Source organism: Ictidomys tridecemlineatus, chromosome 6 (genome assembly GCF_052094955.1).
Source record: "Ictidomys tridecemlineatus isolate mIctTri1 chromosome 6, mIctTri1.hap1, whole genome shotgun sequence".
Taxonomy (NCBI): Eukaryota; Metazoa; Chordata; class Mammalia; order Rodentia; family Sciuridae; genus Ictidomys; species Ictidomys tridecemlineatus.
The window spans coordinates 155,900,581-155,924,345 of NC_135482.1; the positions used below are offsets into that span (position 1 = coordinate 155,900,581).

At 33.1% G+C, this 23,765-nt stretch overlaps 1 protein-coding gene across 2 annotated transcripts in view; it reads right to left on the reverse strand.

Annotated features, from left to right (window-relative positions):
• Nucleotides 1-23,765, reverse strand: part of LOC101965792 (von Willebrand factor A domain-containing protein 8) — a 391,795-nt gene that overhangs the window by 163,602 nt on the left and 204,428 nt on the right. The window contains exons 22-26 of one of the 2 annotated variants that reach the window (XM_078015855.1): nucleotides 12,394-12,469; nucleotides 10,351-10,486; nucleotides 7,637-7,756; nucleotides 1,800-2,005; nucleotides 575-726 (exon numbers count right to left, since the gene is read on the reverse strand). In XM_078015855.1, coding sequence (XP_077871981.1) covers nucleotides 575-726; nucleotides 1,800-2,005; nucleotides 7,637-7,756; nucleotides 10,351-10,486; nucleotides 12,394-12,469 — 690 coding nt within the window. The remainder of the gene's footprint in view (nucleotides 1-574; nucleotides 727-1,799; nucleotides 2,006-7,636; nucleotides 7,757-10,350; nucleotides 10,487-12,393; nucleotides 12,470-23,765) is intronic. The other variant, XM_078015856.1, reaches the window with a different exon arrangement.

Genomic DNA, 23,765 nt, shown 5'->3' on the forward strand with positions numbered 1-23,765 from the left:
TATTTGCAAGAATCTTAACTAAGGTTAAGTATAGCCTTGATTACTAAATAAAAGGAAGGCAACTGGCCCACACGAAATAAACTTGCTTGTTCTCACTGCCTATCTTTTTCAATTATGAAGCTGAAATTTAAAAAACTAAATAAATAACAGAGTTAATGTGATTATAAATTCAGAAAACTACCATAAGCTATATGGTGATATAAATAAGAACATCATAACAAAATGTACATTAGAATGTAGTTTTCATGTTTGTACAATTTTGCACTGGATTATGAAATAATGAGACCCATTGTAATTCAACAAAAGAACAGACACTGTTAAAGAAACAAATATTTCCCTTTATTTGATTGTATTACATCTACTCATGGGATATTTATAATTGAAATTCTCAATTTACAAGTCTATAAATAATGCTATTCAACTGAAAACCAGCCAGTAAATAGCAACATACATTTGCAAAGCTTATTCATGGAAAGTGATTTCCATACCAACTCAGTAGATTAGAAATTATTAGTATTTCAGAATCAAAAGAGTAATGCTCAAGAACATTTTATCAACAATGAGTTTGCCTTACTCCTTTGCCAGCTGCACATTGGTAGGTTTTGCTCCAATAGGTATTCCATATTTGTGTAAAGTGTTAATCAAAATCTCCCTCATGTCCTTGTTGTAGGAATCAAAGTCAAACACATTCCGAACCACACTGGAAAGACCTTCAGTGGGGAATTTCTGTATTAAAAAAAAATAAAATCCTTATTATGTATGTGATAAAGTATACAACATTATAAAGATTTATTAAACTGATAGAACAAAATGCACAAATAAACTTTAGCAGAAATTTACTAGCCTGTTAGATTCAGAGATAGTTGGAAAACATACATTTTTATCCTTTAATGTTTGCTTCTTTTTAAATAAATACTAGAATTTCAGGAGTAACTGTTCCCACTCTTAAACATCAGGGAGAACTCAGAACCAGGTGTTCAGTGACTATACCTGCTTTTGGATCCCCCCTCCTTAAAATGAGTACCAGATGACCAATTTTAAAATACTAGTTAAGGCAGTGTTAATATGAACACAAAAGTATTTAGAAAAATTAGTCTATTAATAAGTGAAAAAAATAAAGGAACAATAAGGGAAGAACATAAAAAGTACAGTGAATAGAAAAATAGGGATCAATCAGTAGAGGGAAAGAAAACAGTACCACTACAGCTAAATGTACACTGGTGGTTCCTCTGGGTTCTGTAATGGCTCTGTTTGCATTTTGATTTTCTTTAGGTTCTGTGATCTAAACTGACTGAATTGGACTTATGATTTTATAGGTAGAATAATGATTTCTATTTTTCTTTTTGTTCTTCCCAAATATATTCTTTTAATTCACAGATAACTTTATATATTTATGGGATAGAATGTAATGTTTCTATAGATATATGTGTGTGTGTGTCTGTGTATATATACACACGCACATATATATTTGTTATGAAATGAGTAAATAAAACAAATTAACATTTCTCCCCATTGTCTCACTGCCTCACTCTTACTTCACCTTCCTCCTCTGAACCCTCCTCCACAAATTTCCTAGTTGCTTGGTGATGACCATGGTATAGAACTTTGCCAAAGCCAGTTCAAAGGCCTAATAGATAATGTTCATTTGTCTTCTACATTCACAACTTAGACTGCAGACACTTTGTATTATGTAATTGGATTATTTATAGAAATTAAAAGGCTTATTATAAATTATGTAGTCTGAATAAAAAGAGATTAGTGGCTTCTTCTAAACCTCTATTTCCAGGTGTGTGCCATACCTGTAAGTGTTTGACGATGTTTACTACTTCCCTGGTGGAATAAGGATAGCTAATAATGCCCTGGTCAGCCAAATTCCTCAGCTCCCCAAAGGCAGCCACAAGCTTCTGAAGGATGGCCTCAGGCACGTTTGGTCCATACTGTTTGAGCATCTCAAGTTCTGAGTGGGGTTTGGGGTTGTCAACTGCATGGCAGCTAAAAATGTCACCTAAGGGAGAAAGAAGATTCACATTTATCATGTGACTAATCCATTATAATGTTACTGGAGAAAATGCAAGAGCTGTTTGAAGAACCATTGGTTGCTCATCAAAGTATAGAAAGCCCATCCAACAATAGGATTGTAGAGAGAAGAAAGAAATGACTGAAGTAGAAGAAAACTGGGTGATGGTGGTTTATTTGGCATGAGTTTTTTCTCATTAAAAAATTACATAATAGGGGCTGGGATTGTGGCTCAGCGACTGTGCGTGTGCCTCGAATGCGCGAGGCCCTGGGTTCAATCCTCAGCACCACATAAAAATAAATAAATAAAGGTATTATGCCCAACTACAACTAACAAATAAATATTTTTTTAAAATTTACATAATACTTGAATAAAATGCTTCCTGAGAGATAACTGAAATACAAAGGTAAAGTCTCCTCAATATCTCTGCCAATGTCATTCCCTCTCTAAGAGGCACTCATTAAGTTCAGCGCATTTATTTTTCCAGATCTGCTTTAGTATTTTAAAATAAATGCATACATGCAAACAAATACAATTCTAGTGATTTGTTCCTTTTCCATTAATAGGAGTGTATTTTTCACGTGGTTCTGAGACTGCCTTTTTAATTTTTACAAGTGTTGAAGATCTTCAGAAATTATATATATTCATCTTATGTGAATGCTTTTTTAAATGTATTCTAAAGAATGGAAAATTAGTATCATTATGACCCTAACAAGTTATATAGTGTGCAGATTGCTAGAATATACCTTAGAGGAGAGTTTTAGAAAAGAAAACTGCAGAGATGTTGTCTAAATTAAAACCAAGAAATGGAATTCTAAATGCAAAATATTTAATCTGTTACTTATACAAGAAGGAATGAATTAGAGACATACACTTTATTCTGAAAAGAAGGATGAATTGTTCATGCTGAGTCATAAAATTCCCTGATCCATAATCTAAAAGAACAGGTATAAAGAAAATTAAAATAACTAAACTTAAATCATTTAAGGGGTTCATTTTAGAAAAAGAAGATACCTAGTCAGATAGCAGTAAGATCTTGCTCTGATTTAGAAACCATCTGAATAAAGTTATTGTTTGTGGGGGTAGGGCTATGTGCGTGTGTGTGTGTGTGTGTGTGTGTGTGTGTGTGTATTTAAAAGTAACTCAATTAAAATGAAAGCCATGATAACTTCTACTTTTATCACAAAGTTTTCAAATATAAAATGTAAAACAGTTTTTGCTGAAAATGAAATTTAACAATGATTTAAAAAGACAATTGTCTCCATATTTATTCATTCATCAAATAATTATTAAACATCTTCTATGTGCCAAGTACAACTCTAGATACTTTATATGTATTTACGTATTTAGGTATTTCATATGTATCAAAATTCCCTATACTAGTGAAGTTTATATTCAAGCAAAGGGAGATCAATGATAACTATTAGAAAGTATAAGTTTCAAAGAAAAAAGAAAGGCATAGTATAGGACAATAGAAGTAGTTATGGTGGTGAAAATCAACCAGGTAGAACTCATTGAGAAGGTAGCATCTAAGAAAATGTAGACACCTGGGGGAAGAGCATCCCACACAGTGAGTACAGCTAATAAAAGACCCTAAAGCAAAAATATCTAGCATGTGAAAAGAAGAGGAAGGAGAACAGAATGGCTGGAACAGAATGAGTGACAGGGAGAGCAGTTCAGAACAGGATAAGGCAGGAGGTCAGAAAGACAAGATGTGGGAGACATATCTCACAAGACATTATAAACTGTTATAAAGACTACTTATAGTCAAAGTAATGTGGAAAGCCAGGGAGGAATTTTAACAAAAGAATGGACTGTTGTGTCGAGAAAAGACTACAGAAGGGTATTGGGATCTATAGCATTGTAGCATATCTTATTAGCAAAGACGCTGACTCCATTGACTATATTTTTAAGAATGTTTGTAAAGCAAATATCTTTCCCTCTGGAACAACATAAGGCATATTTATTGTCCATGATAAAACATTTGGATTACCTAACATTAAGCTTCCTCCCTGCTGCAAAGCATCTCATGCAAAAGCAGGAATCATTTGAGCCTCTTTGTGCTATCTTGTGGGACCTAGGCCTTGAGGAACTAGTGTAAATGCCAATCTGCTTTTGCTGTGAGTAATAATCCTTCCTTTTCCTCCGACCCAGGACTCCAGTATCTTCTTCCATAAAATGGTGGCAAGCTAATTTGTTAGGTTAAAGGCAGGTAGGGTAAAATCTTAGATCCTTCACAGTTCAAGACAAAAGATAACAGTGGAAACAGGGAGATCCACTAGAGAACTATTTCTCATAATTCAGATGAGAGACTGTGGTGGCTCAGATCAAATAATTATAATATGATACAGCTGTAATGTAATATAATGAATATAACATAATTCTGCATATATTTTGAGGATAGAGCCAATAAGAGTTCCTAATAGATGGTAAGAAATCAAGAGGAAAGAGAAAAGTCAAGAAATATTTTTGGGCCAAAGAAAATGGAGTTATCATTTGAGATGAAAAAAGAGACTATAAATCAAGAAAAGTAAATTCATTGTGGATATGTTAGATCCAAGATATGGGAACTATTGAATAGACAGTTAGATATCAGTGTATAGTTTGGAGACAGGTCTAAACTGGAAATAAAAATTTGGCAACAACAAGAGTATAAATGGTGTTTTAAAACATAACATGTTCTGATTTTACCAAGGCATGAGCATAGCTAAGTAAAAGAGAACTAACAGCATTATACCAAGCATGCAACAAGGAGGCTGAGAAGGAATAGTCATTAATGTAGAAAGAAATCAAAAAAGCAGCTGGAGGAGAATTAGAAGTCAAATACAAGAAAGTGCATTAAGGAAAAGAGGGTGACCAACTGTGTCAACTCTATTCAGTACTGCTAACAGATTTAAAAAGACGAGCACTGCAAACTGATCACCAAATTTAACAGTGGAAAAGTCCCTGATAACCTAGACAAGAATGTTTCTGTGGAGAGATGGGAACAAAAATCTTATAAGAATGAACTTAAGAGGGGCTGGGGATGTGGCTCAAGTGGTAGCGCGCTCGCCTGGCATGCGTGCGGCCCGGGTTCGATCCTCAGCACCACATACCAACAAAGATGTTGTGTCCACTGAGAACTAAAAAATAAATATTAAAAAAAAATTCTCTCTCTCTCTCTCTCTCCTCTCTCACTCTCTCTTTAAAAAAAAAGATATTGGTGAAGGAGAAATGCAGCTATCAAGTATAGATTATTCTCTGAGTGTGAAAAACTGCTGTGAGGAGTGTAGCTAAAAAGGATAGTAGAAGAATCCAATAGCAGCTAGCAAAAACAGAGGATTAGAGGGTCTTTTTTAAGACTGAAGATATCTTAAAAGAAAACAAAGTTGATTGCTGATGGGAACAATTGAACAAAGAAGGAAACTGCTGATATGGGAGAGGAAAGGCAGAATTTTTCAAGCTCTATCCTTAAGAAAGTGGAATTGTGTACTCATCTGGAGGGACTGGCTCTTGATGAAAGTGTGAATGGTTTACCTGGAAATGGTGGGAAACCACAACACTATAGATGGAATGTTCAGGGGACACAAGTCTATGGATGTTTTTATTTTTTTCTCAGTACAGTAGGAAGCTAGGAAAAAATAATAGGCGTATGGAAAGCGAGTCAAGAAACTGAATCCTGGTTAGGTATGGGTCATTCATACCTAACTGGTGGTATGGACTGGTGGGAAAGTGAAGAAGACCTCTCCTTCTATGTTTCAATTTCTCACAAGTGATTTCAATTTCTCACAAGTGATTGCAGAAGTATTGTACAATTTTAAAACAAACAAGAAAATTCACCCAGCAGGGTTAGAGCTGTGAGGGGAGAGAAGATCTGAATTACTTAGCTAAGAGAACATGAAAGTAAAAGAACTAGGAAGGCACAGTGTGATTGCAATAAGGGACACGTGAGGTCCCTAGTCAAGAAAAGTGAGGTTACTTTTTCTAACCATATTCAGCTCCATGTATGTATGTTTTCTAATTGGTATGAAAGGTTGTTGGATTTGGGGTACTTACTTAGAAGGAGTAACAGGAAATACTGGAGGTTTTGCAGTGATGAAATAAAAACCCAAGGAAAAGTTATAAATAGAATTATAAAATTGAGATTATAGAAGAGTTTCAGTAATTACAACTAGGATATGTCCATGGAAGTGAGTGGCTGAGGTATATTATGGAATAAAAATCACTTGAATAAAAACATCCAAGAAGCCCTGAAACCAGAGAGTTGGAAAATCCACATGCATTATACTGCAAACACTCCCAGAGAAGTTAGAGTGACAGTGAACAAAGAACAAAAAATCATGGAGAAAGGACAAGGAGGTAGACAACAGCAACAAGGGGTTGTAATAATATAATCTGATGACACAAGATGTAAAGCTAGGAACTTTTAAGGAAGAAACAAAGAGAATAACCCATAAATAGCAACAAGAAGCAAAGACTCTTTATTTTCTCTAGACCCAGTATGAGAGAAATACACACACACACACACACACACACACACACACACACACACACACTCCTCGAAAGGACTTCAGTGGAAGAAGTGACTGCAGGGAGGGCTAGAATTTCATCTGAGCCACAGCAGATTAGATTTCAGGATTCAGAGGAGGATGAAAGACAAAGACAGAATAGGGAATTAATGTTCTTATAGACATTAAAATTAATATGATGTGTGTGACCCATGAAGAAACTACATAAAAAAACTCAACCCTTTCACACTAGAAACAATTACAAGTTTACTTTAGTGTTTTCACGTTGCTACATTGTAAGAGTATCAGTAATGCATGAATGGGTAACGGCTTTTACAGAAATATCTATATATGGTTAAAAAATACAAAAATAGTAAATGAACAAATTACATGTCCATTTCTGAATTTCAAGACAAACAACCCTCCCTTCTTGCCAGTTTTCTGTGTTAGGAGAAATTCTACACAAGTAAGACATATATGTGTATATACATCCCTTCTACCCTGAAAAGAACCTCAAAGAGTAAATAGAGTACCACTTTCATGACTTATTGTATTTGATTTGTTTCGTTTCTTGCTATTACAAACATGCTGTATTGTCTATACTTGTACTTAAATCAGGTCAATTCCTTAATGTGGAATTACTAGGCCAAAGATCCTAAGAGGAGAATCACCCTGCCTCATGTTGAGTATTAGAGTCCAGAAATATATATTTGCCACAGAAAAGAAAAGTTCCTGAAGGTTATGATGATTAAGTTTATTCCAGGGCCTCTAATCAGTGTGAATGTGTTTCCTCAGAGTTGTTTTAGCCCTTTTCATAGTTAGGGAAATGTAACAAAAACAGACACTAAAAACATTTCTTATTTCATTCCAAAAAGACCTGAATGACATATAGTTTTAACATAATTAAGAAAAAAAGGCTCTGGAATCAGATTGACTTAGATATGAAGCCCACCTCTATCAGTCATTAGTTAATTGACTAGAGAAGAATAATCTCTTTGAATATAAGATACACAGGGCAGTTATTGTGGTACAGCATAGAGTAACCGTGACAGCCATTCCGGCACTGTCATTAACTTGTTATTGTTAATATTATTGTTAATGTGATTGTTATTATCAGCATTACTGTTTTTACCTAAGGTGCCAAAGAAATCATTGCCTAAGAAAGGAAATCCAGGTCTGTTGGCTAGAACAATCATCCTAAAGTCAGGATGAATCACTATAACATTTTCTCGTCCATCCACGTTGGCAGAATCTGAAAAACAAAATTTCCATTTATTCTTTATTGTTATTTAATAATTTTTAAGAATGTCAAGTTACTGACTTTAACACAAGTAGTCATAGTGACAACTGAATTGCAGAAAAAACTTGCTTGAAAAAGTTTGCTCAAGAACAGAATATTGATAAATATACTAAACTCTACAAGAACTTGCATATTTATGTAAATGTGCAACATATATCAAAAAGCAAATCTATCCATACACTGTCTTACAATACTGGCTTGAGATATCATTATTCTTGAAACAAATAAAAAAATAAAAATTTATAATGAGCTACAAGGAATACCCAAGGCTAAAATCCACACAATCTTTACTTTTTATCAGCTGCTTCCCTTTGCACAAAGCCTTAGAGTATGCAGCTTAAGATATCATTCTTGTTTAGGTCACACGCCCTACAACATAACTACATAAAATAGAGGTCTCAAAAACTGCCAGTTCATTAGTAAAAAGCTGACTTGTGGGGCTGGAGTTGTGGCTCAGTGATAGATAGTTGTGGCCTGTTTTGCATGTGTGAGGCACTGGGTTCAACTGACCCTCAGCACCACATAAAGATGAATAATTAAAATAAAGGTACTGCATCCATTTACAACTAAAAAAAATTAAAAACCCAGCTGACTTGTTTCCAATTAGGGAATTGTTTTATGCACGTGTTTATGGCATTAAAGAAACTAAATATTACAATCTCCTGGTTGGTGCACGTTCCAGATAATGTCTGAGCTGCTAGTAAGAGCTTTACTATGGTTATTTTAAGAAGAACCACTTACCATCTAGGTTTATGTAAACCCTAGCCTTATGCTGTCCACCTTTAAAACATGATGGTTATGACACACCTGGAGTTTTGAGATGAGTCTGTAAGAACCTATACTTACAATCATTTATGATACCAAACAATAATCTTTCAATGTGTCATATATGCATGTGCTAATACAACCTATAGTTTTTTAACATTTATCCTGATTAATTTTAGTAAAGAAAACCAGAGGAGTATGGAGCCATAGGCAAAGTTTAATTATTCAATTAAAAGAAATATGATTAAAAAATGGAGAATGTTTTTTAAAAGCAAGGAAAATGAAAAAAAGACAGGACTGGAATTGATGGTTTATGAAGCTCCATTAAAAGAACTTCAGGTGCCTTTATTTAAAATATCATCTACATGGCTAGCAGTGTACCTCAGCGAAAAAAACCCATGCTTAACATAAGGCTCTGAGTCTAGTGCCCAGCACCAAAAAAGCAAAACAAACAAAATATAACAAAATAACAACAATAACAAATTCTAGTCATGAACAATCATGCTTGAGTTTGGAAATTATTTTGCCTATCTACTTGTCAGTTATCCTTCAAAAACATATCAGAAAATGTAGAGGGTTGCCAGGAAATAATCACTCTTTAACTATGATTTTGTTTTAGAAAATCTTTCTTCCTATTTTAGTGTCCTTGAGATACCTCTAAAAAGAGCCGGCAGAATTCCAATCCTGAGAGTCTGAAAAGATGTTAAGAGAGAATATTCAGACTAACACAAATTCTTTTTTTTTTCATGAAACTCAGTGTAAAATTAAAATAATAGAATGCTATTACTAGTCTGAACTGAGGTTCAATATGGCAACCTTACAATGGTAATGTCCAGAGGAACACTTCTATGATGCTCATCTTGTATCTTTTGAATGGGGTCTTCTTTACACTATCTTCAAATACTGCAGACTTTAGTTCTCCTAATTTGTTTGGTTACTAGGCTATTGGATATGTATTTTCAATGGCTAGTCTTTTCAGGAGGCAAAAATTTAAAATTAAAAGCTAGAAAATATTCTTATATTATGTTAAACAAACTTAATATTCTCTGTAGGTTAAATAAACTGATAAGATTTACCCTTCTTCATTTTTTCCTAACAATAACAAAAAGGGTATGTGAGTAGGAACAAGAAGAAGACAATCCAAAACAGAGGAAAACTACTTCCTGCTAAAGAAGAGTGTGTATCTAATGTGTATGTATGTGTATATATATATGTAGATGTGTGTATATATATATATATATATATATGTAGATGTGTATATATATGCATATAAATACACAAATACTTAGTAAGTATTTTATGTGTGTGTATATGTACATGTATAAGTCTAGCAAATGTTCTAATTATATTGAGCTAATAATAAAATTAGTCTTAAAATTCCAGATATTAAAGAAAATAAATAACACAAATAATGGAGAAATGAATTGATAAAGTATATATTAGTATTCTCAGGGTAGAAAAATATGACACTGATTTGTCCTAATATTACCACAGAAATTTTCAAAAATGCCTTCCTGGCTATAAAAAATAAAACTGGGGACTCAGAATAAGCTCAGTGGTAGAATATGTGCTTAGCATACAATAGGCCTTGGGTTCTATCCTCAGCACCTTCTCCCACAAAAAAGTAAAACTTATAAAGCTAGACTTAAATGTTACTTTTTATAAATAATTATCAACATGGACAATTTAATATATATTGAAATTATGCCTACTGCTTGAGTCCATACCAGAGATATAAAAATTACAGATATGACAGTAAACATTGCAGTTTTAATACTCACTTGCTACAATGCGTCTTCCATCTGCTAGAATCATTTCTCCATTTTCTACTAGAGTTTTCAAAATGCAAGTGACATTTGTTGGGGCTTTGTCTGCTTCATCTATAACCAGAACATGACCCATCTTTATTGCTTTAACCTTCGAAGACAGAAAACTTATCATAAACAAACATAAATAAATAAAAGTAAGCATTATTAAAGCTTCATCACTTAGTGCTTTGGATTTATAATAGCTAGTATTAAGTTATGGCTACACACTACCATACACACTCAAAATCTGCAGCACAGCTAAAAACAAAATTTATGTATCTCCACCAGAATCTTCACAGTTACTATTTTACTAACTTCACAGGAATCCTTTAATTTACCTTCAGTTTAGAATTATTCCTATGATAATGATACCAAATAATATTTCATACCTAGAATAGGGGAGATGTACAACAAGTATAATAAATAGAGAAATCAAAGTGCCATGGAATTTAAGAGGAGTTGAGACACCATAAGCAATTATTTCAGAATATTGCATTTGTTCTAGCTCTTAAAAAGAGTGTAATATTTTAATATTGTAACAGATCAGAATGCATGGTGCTGGAGATGTGGTATTCAAAACAAAAAAGCAAACCAATGGTCAAACTCCTGGAGCATATTTATTGAAGAGTGAATATGAGTAGTTTATATTAACTGAAATAGAAGTCAAATGTAAGAAAAGAGAAAAAAGGCACTAGAAGAGTAGATTGGGTTTCTACTACTAAGGAATTTGTTTGCCAGACCAATAAATACATACTTTCTCTCATTAAATAATGGGATATAATTTAATATTTGTGAGTTCACACATGTTGGAAAAAAACTGTGGAGCTACACTTTAGGATATTTAATCTGGCAGCCACATGCAGAATAAACTAAAAGGGGATTACTGTAACAATTTGTTTAAAAGAGTTTGTTTGGGAACCTGATTGGGCATCAGCATTAGAAAACAGAAATAAAAAGTGTTAGACTAATCTGAGGAGTTCAGCAGAGGTAGAAACTATAGGTTGGGCAACCATTTGAATAGTAAGAGAGGAAAAGAAAAATAAGAATCCTAGGACTTGAGTGACTGTGTGAATGGTGACATCATTAAATAAAGATAAAAGCTAAAAACTCTTAAAACTCTTTCCCCCAGGGGGAGTAGGAGAAAATGCTCAATGAATTTAAATGTAAAGACTGTTTTTAAATAGCAAGAAATATAACACTATGAACTATAAGTTTTTCTGACTGCACAATTGTGATGAATGATTTTAAGGAAATAACATCATTAAATAGGTGGTTTCTTTTACCACAAATATTTTATAAAGAATTGATGAGAGATTAAAAAAACCATTAAGGGTTATAAGTAAATTTTAGGGTAGAAAAAGAAAACGTGGAGCTTTTATCCTCAACCCCATCTCTGCACAGATAAAAGGAAAGTTGGGCCCAACCCAAATGACCTCAGGCAGGAGATCCTAGACTCACATCTCTGGGTCTGGACCACAGAGGTCCCATGATGGCTTACTGGTGCTGCAGTTGTGCAGGAGTTTGCTGCACAGGGTCACATGCCTGGCAGGCTGGGATTTCCCTGGGTCTCAAATGGGAAGCTGAGGACTAGATCCCCCCAGTTTCCTAAAACACTGATATTTGATTAGATAAAACCACTTTATTAGAATAAACCACCAAAAGAAAAAAAAACTTTTCTAGAAATATTACCTAATTTCAAACTATACACGTTTGGAAACAATAGCAACCTTAAAAAAAATTTTAGAAGAGAAATCAGTAAAGGACTTTTGTCATTCCCTAAATTTATGACTCTCTCTCTCCCCACCCCTTCTCTCTGAAAAGAGAACATAATTTTAGAAATAATATTTCCCAATAATTTACATTTAAATATCTGCCCCTAAAATAACACTTGAACAAGTGCATTCTAGTTAGTCTAAAAAACATTAGAATCTATGGGAGATTTCTCTACTTATTCAAAGGATGAAACACAGCTATCATTTAAAATATTTAAAATATTCATATGATTGGATTACTAACCAAAGGTGAGTCTTCATACACAATCAGTCCATCTTTAACTGAAGGCTGAAGAGTAAGTGTTTGTACTGTGGTGTCCCTAAGGTGAAATCAACATGTTTTATAGTTAATAAGGAAATAAACCAATGTTTGATTACAAATAAAATACCACACAAGAGAAGTTCTTTTAAAATTTTGTTTCACCATCCTGCTTTTCTGAATAAAAATAAAAATAATAAGTGAAATTTCATCCAGCAATGGTATGTTGTTAAATTAATATAAATTACAAGGGTTTGGAAATTAATCTAGGTTTATAGATTAATCAGGTTCTTCTTTTTCTTTTCTCCTTTATGATCATTTCATATCTCAGAATTACCTCCTGAGGATGAAATAGAGAAATTTCAAAAAATGTTTTATATTATATATAATATTTATGTTACTTAGAAGTAATCTCAGCCAGGTGCAGTGGTGCATGCTATAATCCCAGCAATCCAGGGGCCAAGGCAGGAGGATCACAAGATGGAGGCCAGCCTGGGCAACCTCACAAGACCCTGTCTCAAAATTTAAAAATAAAATTTAAATGTAGCTACACTTGGGTTCATTCCCAGCACAGAAAAAAAAATTATAATAATAGGATGGGCAAGTTTGGTAATAATTGGCATGTTGACATGGTCAAATAAATAAAGCAAGTCTACAAATTATATCATATAGCCCAATTAGCTATCACTAGGTACTAAAGCATGACTCACACCACTTCCAAGAACACTGAAGAATTACTTAATTGGATTTTTAAAATTTTGCTGGTTTTACAGCAATCCAATTTATTATCTTAAGCCACTTTTTCCTATTTATCAAATGCTCCTTTAATTGAGAATCTTCAAAAGTATTGATAGTGAGTTATCTTGGTGTTGTAAGCCTCTTTCCTGATGAGATATAAGGTCTGTATTACTTATGGATATTTTTGTTAAACATGCACAGAAGCTGTAGGTATTAGGCAGGTTCAAAGACTTGAGGGGATCAATTTAATATCATCTCCTTCTATATATACTGTATTTTTTAAAAATAAAATACTACGGCCAGCTGGATTAAGTCTCAGAGAATTAGAACTACTATTAAAATGTGAGTAATGCCTTTCTTTGGAATGGTTCAAAGTTGTCTTTTCAAATGACCCTACCATTTAGTTAAAATAAAATGTGAAGTTGAAATTGTATGTGTAAGACATTACTTGGAATGTGAACTTCAAAACTTGGTGCTATAATATGCATGTGAAACTCACGCCCAAATGCCAAATTTTACTACCATCTGTGAAAATTGTAAAATGTGTATCTATTTTTTTTAAAAAGTAATATCACATATCAATCAAAACCAAAGCAAATTTAACATAGCACTCAAATTTTTTTTAAAAGCAAAACAAATTCAATCGAAATTAGTTAATTGCTTTGAGAGGCAGTTGGGGTAGGAGAAATAGGACTCTAGAGTCAGAATAATCAGTAAATTTTCCTTCTGGCTACTTGTTAGTAATATGATCTTGGGTAAGTAATAAGATCTGCCCAGAAAAATTGCTGAAGGAATGCTTGGAAAGTCTGTGGCATAGTATGTGGAAGGCAGCAGGAGTATAATAACATGCCAGCTTTAGTCATTGGTTGTTATTGTTATGGCTCTTGAAGTGACTGAGATTTCCTGGCCCAACTTCTACTTGATCTTTAGGCTTTTAGTATTAACAATACTTCTTCAAAGTCTCTTCCCTGACTCTTTGAAGACCAGAGTATGTGCTCTTGTTGTGTATTCCCTTTGACCCTTGATCTCTCCTATCTCAATCCTTAGTATACTATATTGCAATTATTTATTTCAAGATTTATTTTTCTACACTGATAGAAGATCTAAAATATAGAACATCTATATTATCCCACTTCTGTCCCCAGTATCTAGATGTCTGGCTTATGAAAGGAATTAAATAAATATTTGCTGAACAAATAAAATAAAATATGATAAAAAGTAAAAAAAATAAAACCTTACATTTTGATTTATAGTACAGAATACAAATTTATTGGATGATGAAACTTTTTAAAAAAAAACATAAAATCTGGAACCCACTCTAGTAAATGTTGGGTTATATTAAGGCTGATTCTCTTAGAGGAAAGGAAGAGTCCTAATTCACCTCTACTAGAAAGCACAGCAATGTTCAGAAGGTATACTTGGGTTTGATCAGCCATGGAACTGAGAGTAGATGCTTTAATGTCTATCCTGTCCTCCAGCTGAGTTGAATTTTAGACTTACTAATGTAGTGGGTAACTATTTTTTTTTTTTTTTAACCAGGGATTGAATCCAGGGGAATTAACCACTGAGCCACATCTCCAGCCCTTTTCATTCTACTTTTAGAATTTTGAGACACTGTCTCACTAAGCTGCTTAGGGCCTCACTAAATTGCTGAGGCTGGCTCTGAACAGGTGATCCTCCTGCCTCACTGTCCTGAGCGCTGGGATTACAGATATGTCCCATCACACCTGGCTAGTGGGTATTTTTCACGTCAAAGTCCTTAATTATCAGGACCTACTTTGGTATGTTGACAATATAATTATTGACATTTACAATTTCCAGATTACCTGCTTTGCTTATACCTAGCTTGAAAGGATTTTTCCTCTAACTTGAACAAATGGTAATTGGTTTCTTTTGTTTATTCTCTTGGGATCTGGCCTACTGCTATTCCTGAACCTTCTTCCAAGCTGCTAACCTCATGACACCAGCCCTTAGGGTACTTAGCACCTGTCCCCAAGATATACTGCTTCATACGCTTTACCAAAAATCCATTCCAAAGAATTATTCTTTTATCGTCCCTAAAAAAAATCAAATTAAAATATATCTAAAATAAAGCCCTGGGAAATGTTAAGGAAAGTGAAAATATGTTGTGACAATTTATTGGTATTTATCAACTTTTGGTATGGATTAAATATTTCTAGGACAATGTTATGATATACAAGCATCCATTTTCTGTACATTAATATTTATAAATTTACTGTTAGACATCCTGTATACTGCCTTTTGTTAACATATTAGTTTTTAGAGTTTTGAACTAATGAAGAATAGAGCTTAATTAACTCACTTAAATTCACTGTTAATATTCTAGCAATGGAGAAGGGGGTGGGTAATGAAAGGAAAAAGATGTGTTCACACAGATTTTTATAGCAATATAGTGAATTTCTCACCTCAATTCTCATATATTTAATGGGTAACAACATGATACCTTCCAGGACCAAAAATGAAAAAGAAACTCTTGCATCATTGTCAGTAGGAAGGAAATTCAGTGTTACATTAATAATTATAGTGCTTTACACCAGATTAAGAACAGTAAATTCAAGCTGAATTCTAATTTTAAAGAGGCAAATGAAACTGCTCTATAACACTTGTATTCTGATAGCATACGACTTGTCAAATTAGATTTGAGGAGCTCAAAAGACTTTTGTGCTAGAAATAAAAACCATATGTTTGAGGGAACAAGCACAAATCAGATGATTTCCATAAAAGACTAAAATGAAGATAAATACAAATAGGAAACATGGTTTTCAATGGAAAAGTCAGCAAGAAAGAGGAACTTATGGAATAAGAGTGGATTTGTTCTCTTCTTATTACTGATCATTTCATCTGGCACATCAAAGAAAAAGCAGACTAGTAACATATGTGAAATGATACTGAGCTTAAAATTGGTTGGCTTGCATTTTGGATAGTTACCCTGATTATGTAAGGGTGAAAAACAATATACTATCTTCTGCATAGTATATAATACAAGAAAAAAGACATCCTATAAACTATGAACTTCAACTTAGTAAGGGATAAGGTGTTTATTGTTGTTGTAGATAGCATATGCATAGACTCTTAAAGACACTGTGATAATTCTTTTTAAAAAGCATTTCATTAAAATCATTGTTTTGCATTCATCAGCATCTTTAATAAAATAAATTAATTCTCCACACAAAAAGCAATGACATTAAGAAAATATTTTACTGCAAATTTTAATTCTATTTTGACTTGTTTCTCTCAAAAACATCTTTGAAATGCTGGCTAATAAAAATTTAGTCAATAATTTCAACTAAACTAAGGAGAAAAAAAGTTGAAACACACCTTTGTCGTATTATTTTTAGCCTAAGGTTTAATAAAGAGATGGTTTTAATTTACCAGTAATACTCGATGAATTAATTAGCTAATAGTTGACATTTAAGTTATTATCAATTGTTCCTATTTCTTATGGTATTACAAACTACATATGTCCATCAATTAAAGCCTGTGTCAATAAAGGACTGCTCAAAGAAATATCACATTAAACTCAAAAAGCTAAACACCCAAAAAACAAATAACCAAATCAATAAATGGGCCAAGGAACTGAACAGATACTTCTCGGAAGATGATGTACAATCAATCAACAAATACATGAAAAAATGTACACTAGCAATTAGAGAAATGCAAATCAAAACCATTCTAAGATTTCATCTCACTCCAGTCAGAAAGGCAGCTATTAGGTATACAACCAACAATAAGTGTTGGTGAGGATGTGGGGGGGAAAGGTACTCTCATATACTGCTGGTGGGACTGCAAATTGGTGCAGCCAATATGGAAAGTAGTATGAGATTTCTTGGAAAATTGGAAATGGAACCACCATTTGATCCAGCTGTCCCTCTCCACAGTCTACACCCAAAGGACTTAAAAACAGCACACTACAGGGACACAGCCACATCAATGTTTATAACAGCACAATTCATAATAGCTAAACTGTGGGACCAATCTAAATGCCCTTCAATAGATGAATGGATAAAAATGTCACATATATACACAATGGAATATTACTCAGCAATAAAATAGAATAAAATCATGGCATTTGCAGATAAATGGATGGAATTTGAGAAGATAATGCTAAGTGAAGTTAGCCAATCCCCAAAAACCAAATGCCAAATGTTTTCTTTGATATAAGGAGGCTGATTCATAATGGGATAGGGAGCATGAGCATGAGAGAAATAGACGACCTCTAGTATATAGGGTAGAGGAGTTGGAGGGGAAGGAAGGGGGCATGGGATAATTAATGATGGTTCACTGCTAACCAAAGTACATGTATGAAGACAAGAATTGGTGTGAATATACTATATATACACCAAGATATATGAAAAATAATGTTCTATGTATGTAATAAGAATTGTAATGCATTCTGCTGTCATATATAAATAAAAATTTGCATAATAAAAAAGAAATGTCACATTAAACTCTATTTTAACCTTTGATTTTAATTTTTTTTAATTAGAGTTACTGATGTTCAATAGTAACTCACAATGATTCCAGATGCAATTAAAGTATGTAAAGACCAAGTTTTTGTTAAAATAAGGAAATAAAATTAGCCTCTAGAGAGCAAGCACAATCTGTTCTGAAATGTTGCTTGTAAAGTAACATCTTCTAATTTACGAAGGAGGAAAAGTTCTCAAAATAGTGTTTATTTTGAATATTATATTTTAATGAGTTATATTTTAATAGATGGGTGTTTTTATTTCTTTTAGGAAGAAAATTAATAGATAAACTTAAGAGTAAAGGAAGAAGGAAGATACAAGAGTTTCAAATAGCCAACAAAAATCTCCTTTATAATATTCATTAAAATAAAGATGGCTATATGAGCACTCCATTCAACAATGAATCAAACATGAGAAAAGACAGAAGAATATAGATCAAAAGAGGCACCAGATATTTGCTTATTATTTTAAACAAACGGGTGATTATAAAAATAGAACTAAATAATACTTTTAGCAAATAAGATATAAGCATAATATATCTTATTATTGAGAAGTAAATACTTCTTATTGAGTAGTAAATACTTATCGAGAAGTAATATTGTCAAAAAGTAGTTTTTCAAATGAAGAAGAGTTCATAACATCATCAAAATACTGTTTTAACAATGAGTTTAATAAGTTGAAATAAATGTAAAGAACACTAATAATCATTAATAAAACAGTGAGTGGTACTTAAGACAAAGGTGATGCAAACAAGTTTAATAATTAATTATTTACAAACATTCTGGTTTCTGTGCTGAATAGGGGCACATAACACTACCCTCTACCTGCAAATGACAAATTGATTTTCCCGAAAACAGGAAGAAACTTCCTTAGAACCTCAAACAGATACAGTCCTTGTTATGAGCAGTGCTGCCAACCAACTCAAAAAAAAGAAGACACAAATTAAGACTATGGTTACTGTCATGTTAGTTAAAAAACCAGCAGTGGGCTAAATTTGAATACTTTTGGTTTTATCAATCACTTACCCTCTCAAAGCCCAAGAGCTCACCTCTACCAAGGGAAATAACATAGAATATATGAGAGAATATTATGGTGAAAAGTAAGAAACATAAAAGGAAAAGAATGAAAGGGGAAAAGAGTATTATATACGCAGTGCTTTGAATGCCTTGAATGCTTTGAGGAAAAAGTTCTTTTAGAAAGATAAGCAAAATATTTTTTTTCTGGTAAAGTGCCTGAAAAAACTCCAGCTTTTAAAAAAGTTGTTTTGGAGACACATAGTAGTTTATTTGGTAGTCAATCACTCATCGCTAACAAGACAAAATGCAAAAAATCCTAACAAAATACAAAGGAAAGAAAGACGTTAGAGGATAATATTTATGAAAGGAAGTCTACTGGGATGCAACACTTTGCAGTTCAGAGGTAGGTTGTTGCTGGGAAAGAGGCAGAAATTAGCTACAGCAAAACAGTCACCAGCTAATCATTTCAAAACATGCTTAGTTTTCAAAATCTATTTATCTCTACCATGTCTCCTTAGGACTATTTTATTAATACTATTTTAAAAGAAATTCAACATTCAAAGCCATGATGATAAATCTTTTCTTGAATTTCTCTGAAAATCTTATCAGTTATCAAGTTTTTAGAAATAAAACAAATCTACTAAAATGGTAAAAAGAAAAATGTACTTTTTATTGTTACTCTGAAAACTAGCTTTCTGCTGGGTTAAGTTTCAGGGACTCAATATGATCCAATTTCTTTGAAGGAACTTTTCTATTTTCCAGAAAAAAATAAAAGGCAGTTTATAGGTCCTTTATCTGAAGAGAAAAATGAGTATTTTAATTAGTTTTTAAAGGAGAATAGAAGAATAAATACAGAAATACAAAGTTGTGTTCACAGAAGCAATCAAAGATGAGTTTGATGAATATTTTGTCCTTTGAATACATCTTTTTTTTTTTGGCTGGGTGGGGAGGATTGCCAGGCATTGAACCTAGAAGCACTCCACTACTGAGCCACATCCCCAGCCCTATTTTATTATTTGTATTTTTATTTAGAGATGGTCTAGTTGAGTCAGACGCTTAGGGTCTCGCCATTGCTGAGGCTGGCTTTGAACTCGAGATCCCTCTGCCTCAGCTTCCTGAGCAACTAGGATTACAAGTGTGCACCACCATACCTGGCTGGATAAATCTTTATTAGAAAATATACTACATAATAATTTATAAATTGAGTAACGAAATAAAAATGTAATAAAACATAAAAATTAGTAAATGACCATTTTTCATATCATGATATTCCATAGTCTTTCATTAAACAAATAATATTGAACATATAGTAATGGGGATTGCTTTAGATACTGGAGGACTATCTGTGAACAAAACAGGTAAAAATTCCTTCCTGCAATGAACTTACATTCATATAGCATTTAAAGGAACTTATCATGTTAATAACATATTACTTTGAATTACAGAATGAACTATATTTTGCATATTAAGTACTAAAAGATATTTTACAACAGGCAATTAAATTGAAAGAATAAAATTAAAACACATTTTTTAAACATTCTTTTAGTTGTAGATGGACACCATATCTTTGTTTTATTTATTTATTTTTTTATGTGGTGCTGAGGATTGAACCCAGCGCCTCATGCATGAGAGGCAAGCTCTCAACCACTGAGATGCAACCCCAGCCCAAAATTAAAACATATTTTTAATCATTAAGACAAATAATACGTGCTCCTGCTGCCATTAATGTCTACCAGAAGAGGAGTGCTCTCCACAAAGCTAGTTAAGCATGTCTCTTGGTTAATAACCCAATATATATATTTGGTGTAATACATATTAACTAAAACTTACAATATAAGTTGAATTTTTACATAATATTATTTGATATACTATAATCCATTCTTTTATCTTCATTTGCTTGTTTATCAACCTGGAAAAATTTACAATGCTATAGTTTTAAATTAACTAGATTTTAGCCACCCCAGTCAACAAAAACAGTGTATAAATAAGTGAGTACTTTTTTTTTTTTTTTACAAAATCTATAAAGAAAATGTGGCTTTAATTTTTTATAATTTTCCTATTAGGTTTTTATAACATTCTCTCTTTTTTTCAGATTTATTTTTTAAATTTAATTATTTATTCTAATTTGTTATAAATAATGGCAGAATGCAATTCATTTCATATTATACATATAGAGCACAATTTTTCAAGTCATTGATTGCATACAAAGTATTTTCACACCATTCCTGTCTTCAAACATGTACTTAGGGTAATGATGTCTAACTCATTCCACCATCATTCCTACTCCATTGCCCCCTCCCTTCCTCTCTCTCCCCTTTGCCCTATCTAAAGTTCCTCCATTCCTCCCATGTTCCCCCCACCATCGCCATTATCAGCATTCTCATATCAAAGAAAACATTTGCCCTTTGGTTTTTTGGGATTGGCTTACTTCACTTCATATTATATTCTCCAATTCCATCCATTTACCTGCAAATGCCATGATTTTATTCTCTTTTAATAATGAGTAATGTTCCATTGTGTATATAACCAAATTTTCTTATCCATTCATCCACTGATGGGTGTCTGGGTTGGCTCTGCAATTTAGCTATTGTGATTTGTGTTGTTATAAACATTGATATGGCTGTGTCCCTGTAGTATGCTGTTTTTAAGTCCTTTGGGTATAAACCAAAGAGTGGGACAGCTGGATCAAATGGTGGTTCCATTCCAAGTTTTCCAAAGAATCTCCATACTGCTTTCCAGATTGGCTGCACCAATTTGCAGTCCCACCAGCAATGTATGGTGTGCCTGTTTCCCCACATCCTTGCCAACACTTATTGTTGTTTGTATTCTTGATAGCTGCCATTCTGACTGCAGTGAGATAAAATCTTAGAGTGATTTTGATTTGCATTTCTCTAATTGCTAGAAATGTTGAACATTTTTTCACATGTTTGTTGATTGATTGTATATCCTCTTCTGAAAAGTGTCTTTTCAGTTCCTTAGCCCATTTATTGATTGAGTTATTTGGTTTTTTGGTGTTAAGGTTTTTGAGTGCTTTATATATCCTAGAGATTAGTGCTCTACCCGATATGCTTGTGGTAAATAAAGATTTGCTCCATTCTGTAGACTCTCTATTCACCTCACTGATTGCTTCTTTTGATGAGAAGCTTTTTAGCTTTTAAGTTTTTTTTTTTAGATTCTCTTTTAAAACAGAACTACTGCATCATAGGAAAGACAATATATGCTGCTTTTAGCACCAAAATTTAGAGTTCACTTCAATCCTAGTATCTCTTCAAGACTAATTTTAATCAAAGAAGGAAAGGTACATGGGTTGGGGTTGTGGCTTGCAGTACAGCGCTCGCCTAGCACTTGTGAGGTCCTCAGCACCACATAAAAATAAATAAATAAAGGTATTGTGTCCAACTACATATTTAAAATATATATTAAAAATAGAAAAGTTACAGCTATGTGAGGAATTAGAAGGCAGAGAACTAAAGCAGGCCCTAAACACATTTCCTTGTCATCTTGCATTTTACCTTAAAATTTGATGTAGGTTTTGAAAGCTATTCCATAATATATCCAATTTGTTTCAATATAAAAACATTTAAGTCACCACTGAGGATACAGCAACAAGAAGCTGTGGTTGTGAGCCAACACCTTCTGGAAACTTGATTGAACTGAAGATAGCTGACACTGCATAGAAAGTTCAGCATCTGGATGCTTTTTCTGTTCTGGTATCTATCACATTACTTCATGAACCCTGATTAAATGAGCAGTTATACATAGCAATCATTTTTCATTGATTTATGAACTATGTCAGGGTAATCACTGTGGCCAGTCTCCAGAATAATGCGAAAAGATGGTATGTGCATCATTTTCTGACTTCTACTGGTAGACATTTCAACAACTTCACCTTTTAAAGTTTTCACATAGTTTATGTCATACTGAGACGGAAAAGTTCTGTTATCTCCTGAGCCATCTCTTATAATATCTCAGAATGAACCTAAGGATATTGTTCATTTGTCCTGTTCTCTTGTTTGAATTTAGGTATTACTGCTGTTCATTTAAGTAAACCAGAACATCTTTAAAACCACTCCAAAAAAGAGGTAAAGAAGTACTTAATATATTGATGAAACAAACAAGGCATGTTTATAGGGGCAAAAAACAAGAAATAGTTTACTGCGCAATGCTATTGAAATACCAGTTCTCTCAATGAGGCCTTCCCTGGCCAATCTATTTAAAATTGTTAGCCCCTGGCTCCCTTCCTGCTTTATTTTTTTTTTATCAATATCTGACATAGGACATATTTCATTATCTCATTATCTCTCTCTCTTGCCAAGAACTAGAGCATAACATGAATGTTGCTTTTGTTCCCTGGTCAATCACTCAAGCTTAGAAAAGTAACCAGAGTATAGTACATATTTAATAATGCTGCTCAGATGGGTGCATTTCAGTCCCTTCAATCATATACCCTAAGGCCAAACTGTGTTATTAAAAGTTCCTTAAGCATCAAGTATATCTTTCCTCTTTTCTGAAGTTTTTTCTTCCTTTTTCTCATTGCCTGACATACTTATAAGGTCCATTCCTTTTATGCTCAGATCAAATGTTCCTGACTCTTAGAAGCACCTCTTACTTTTCACTTCTACCCTACCAGTTGAACTAATAATTGTTCCATAGAAAGTACTCTACACTTAAGGTGAACTTTAGCTGTTCATATGATTGTCTCTCTTGCTAGGCATAGCTGTTATAGACAAGAATACAATAACATAATTTTTTATGCACCTAGTACCTATCACCATGTTGTGTACCTTGTAGGCAGCAAAAAATGTTTGCTCAAAGAAGGAATGAATGCATGAGTGTATTAAATAAACATTAATTATGTACTTCTAATGTATAAAGCAGATTATTAGGCACAAAGTATTATACATGAATAATACAGAGACTGCTATTCAGGAAGTACACATGACAGGGAGATAGATATAAGATAATTAAATCTAGTTCATGTCAAAATTGATATGGGTTATAAAAACAAAGATATCAAAATAAAGTTCAATGTGAACTCAGAGGAGACAGTAACCAATTCTGACTGAAGAAGACATGATTCTAACAATAAAATCTGATTTTATCTGTCAGTGATGCG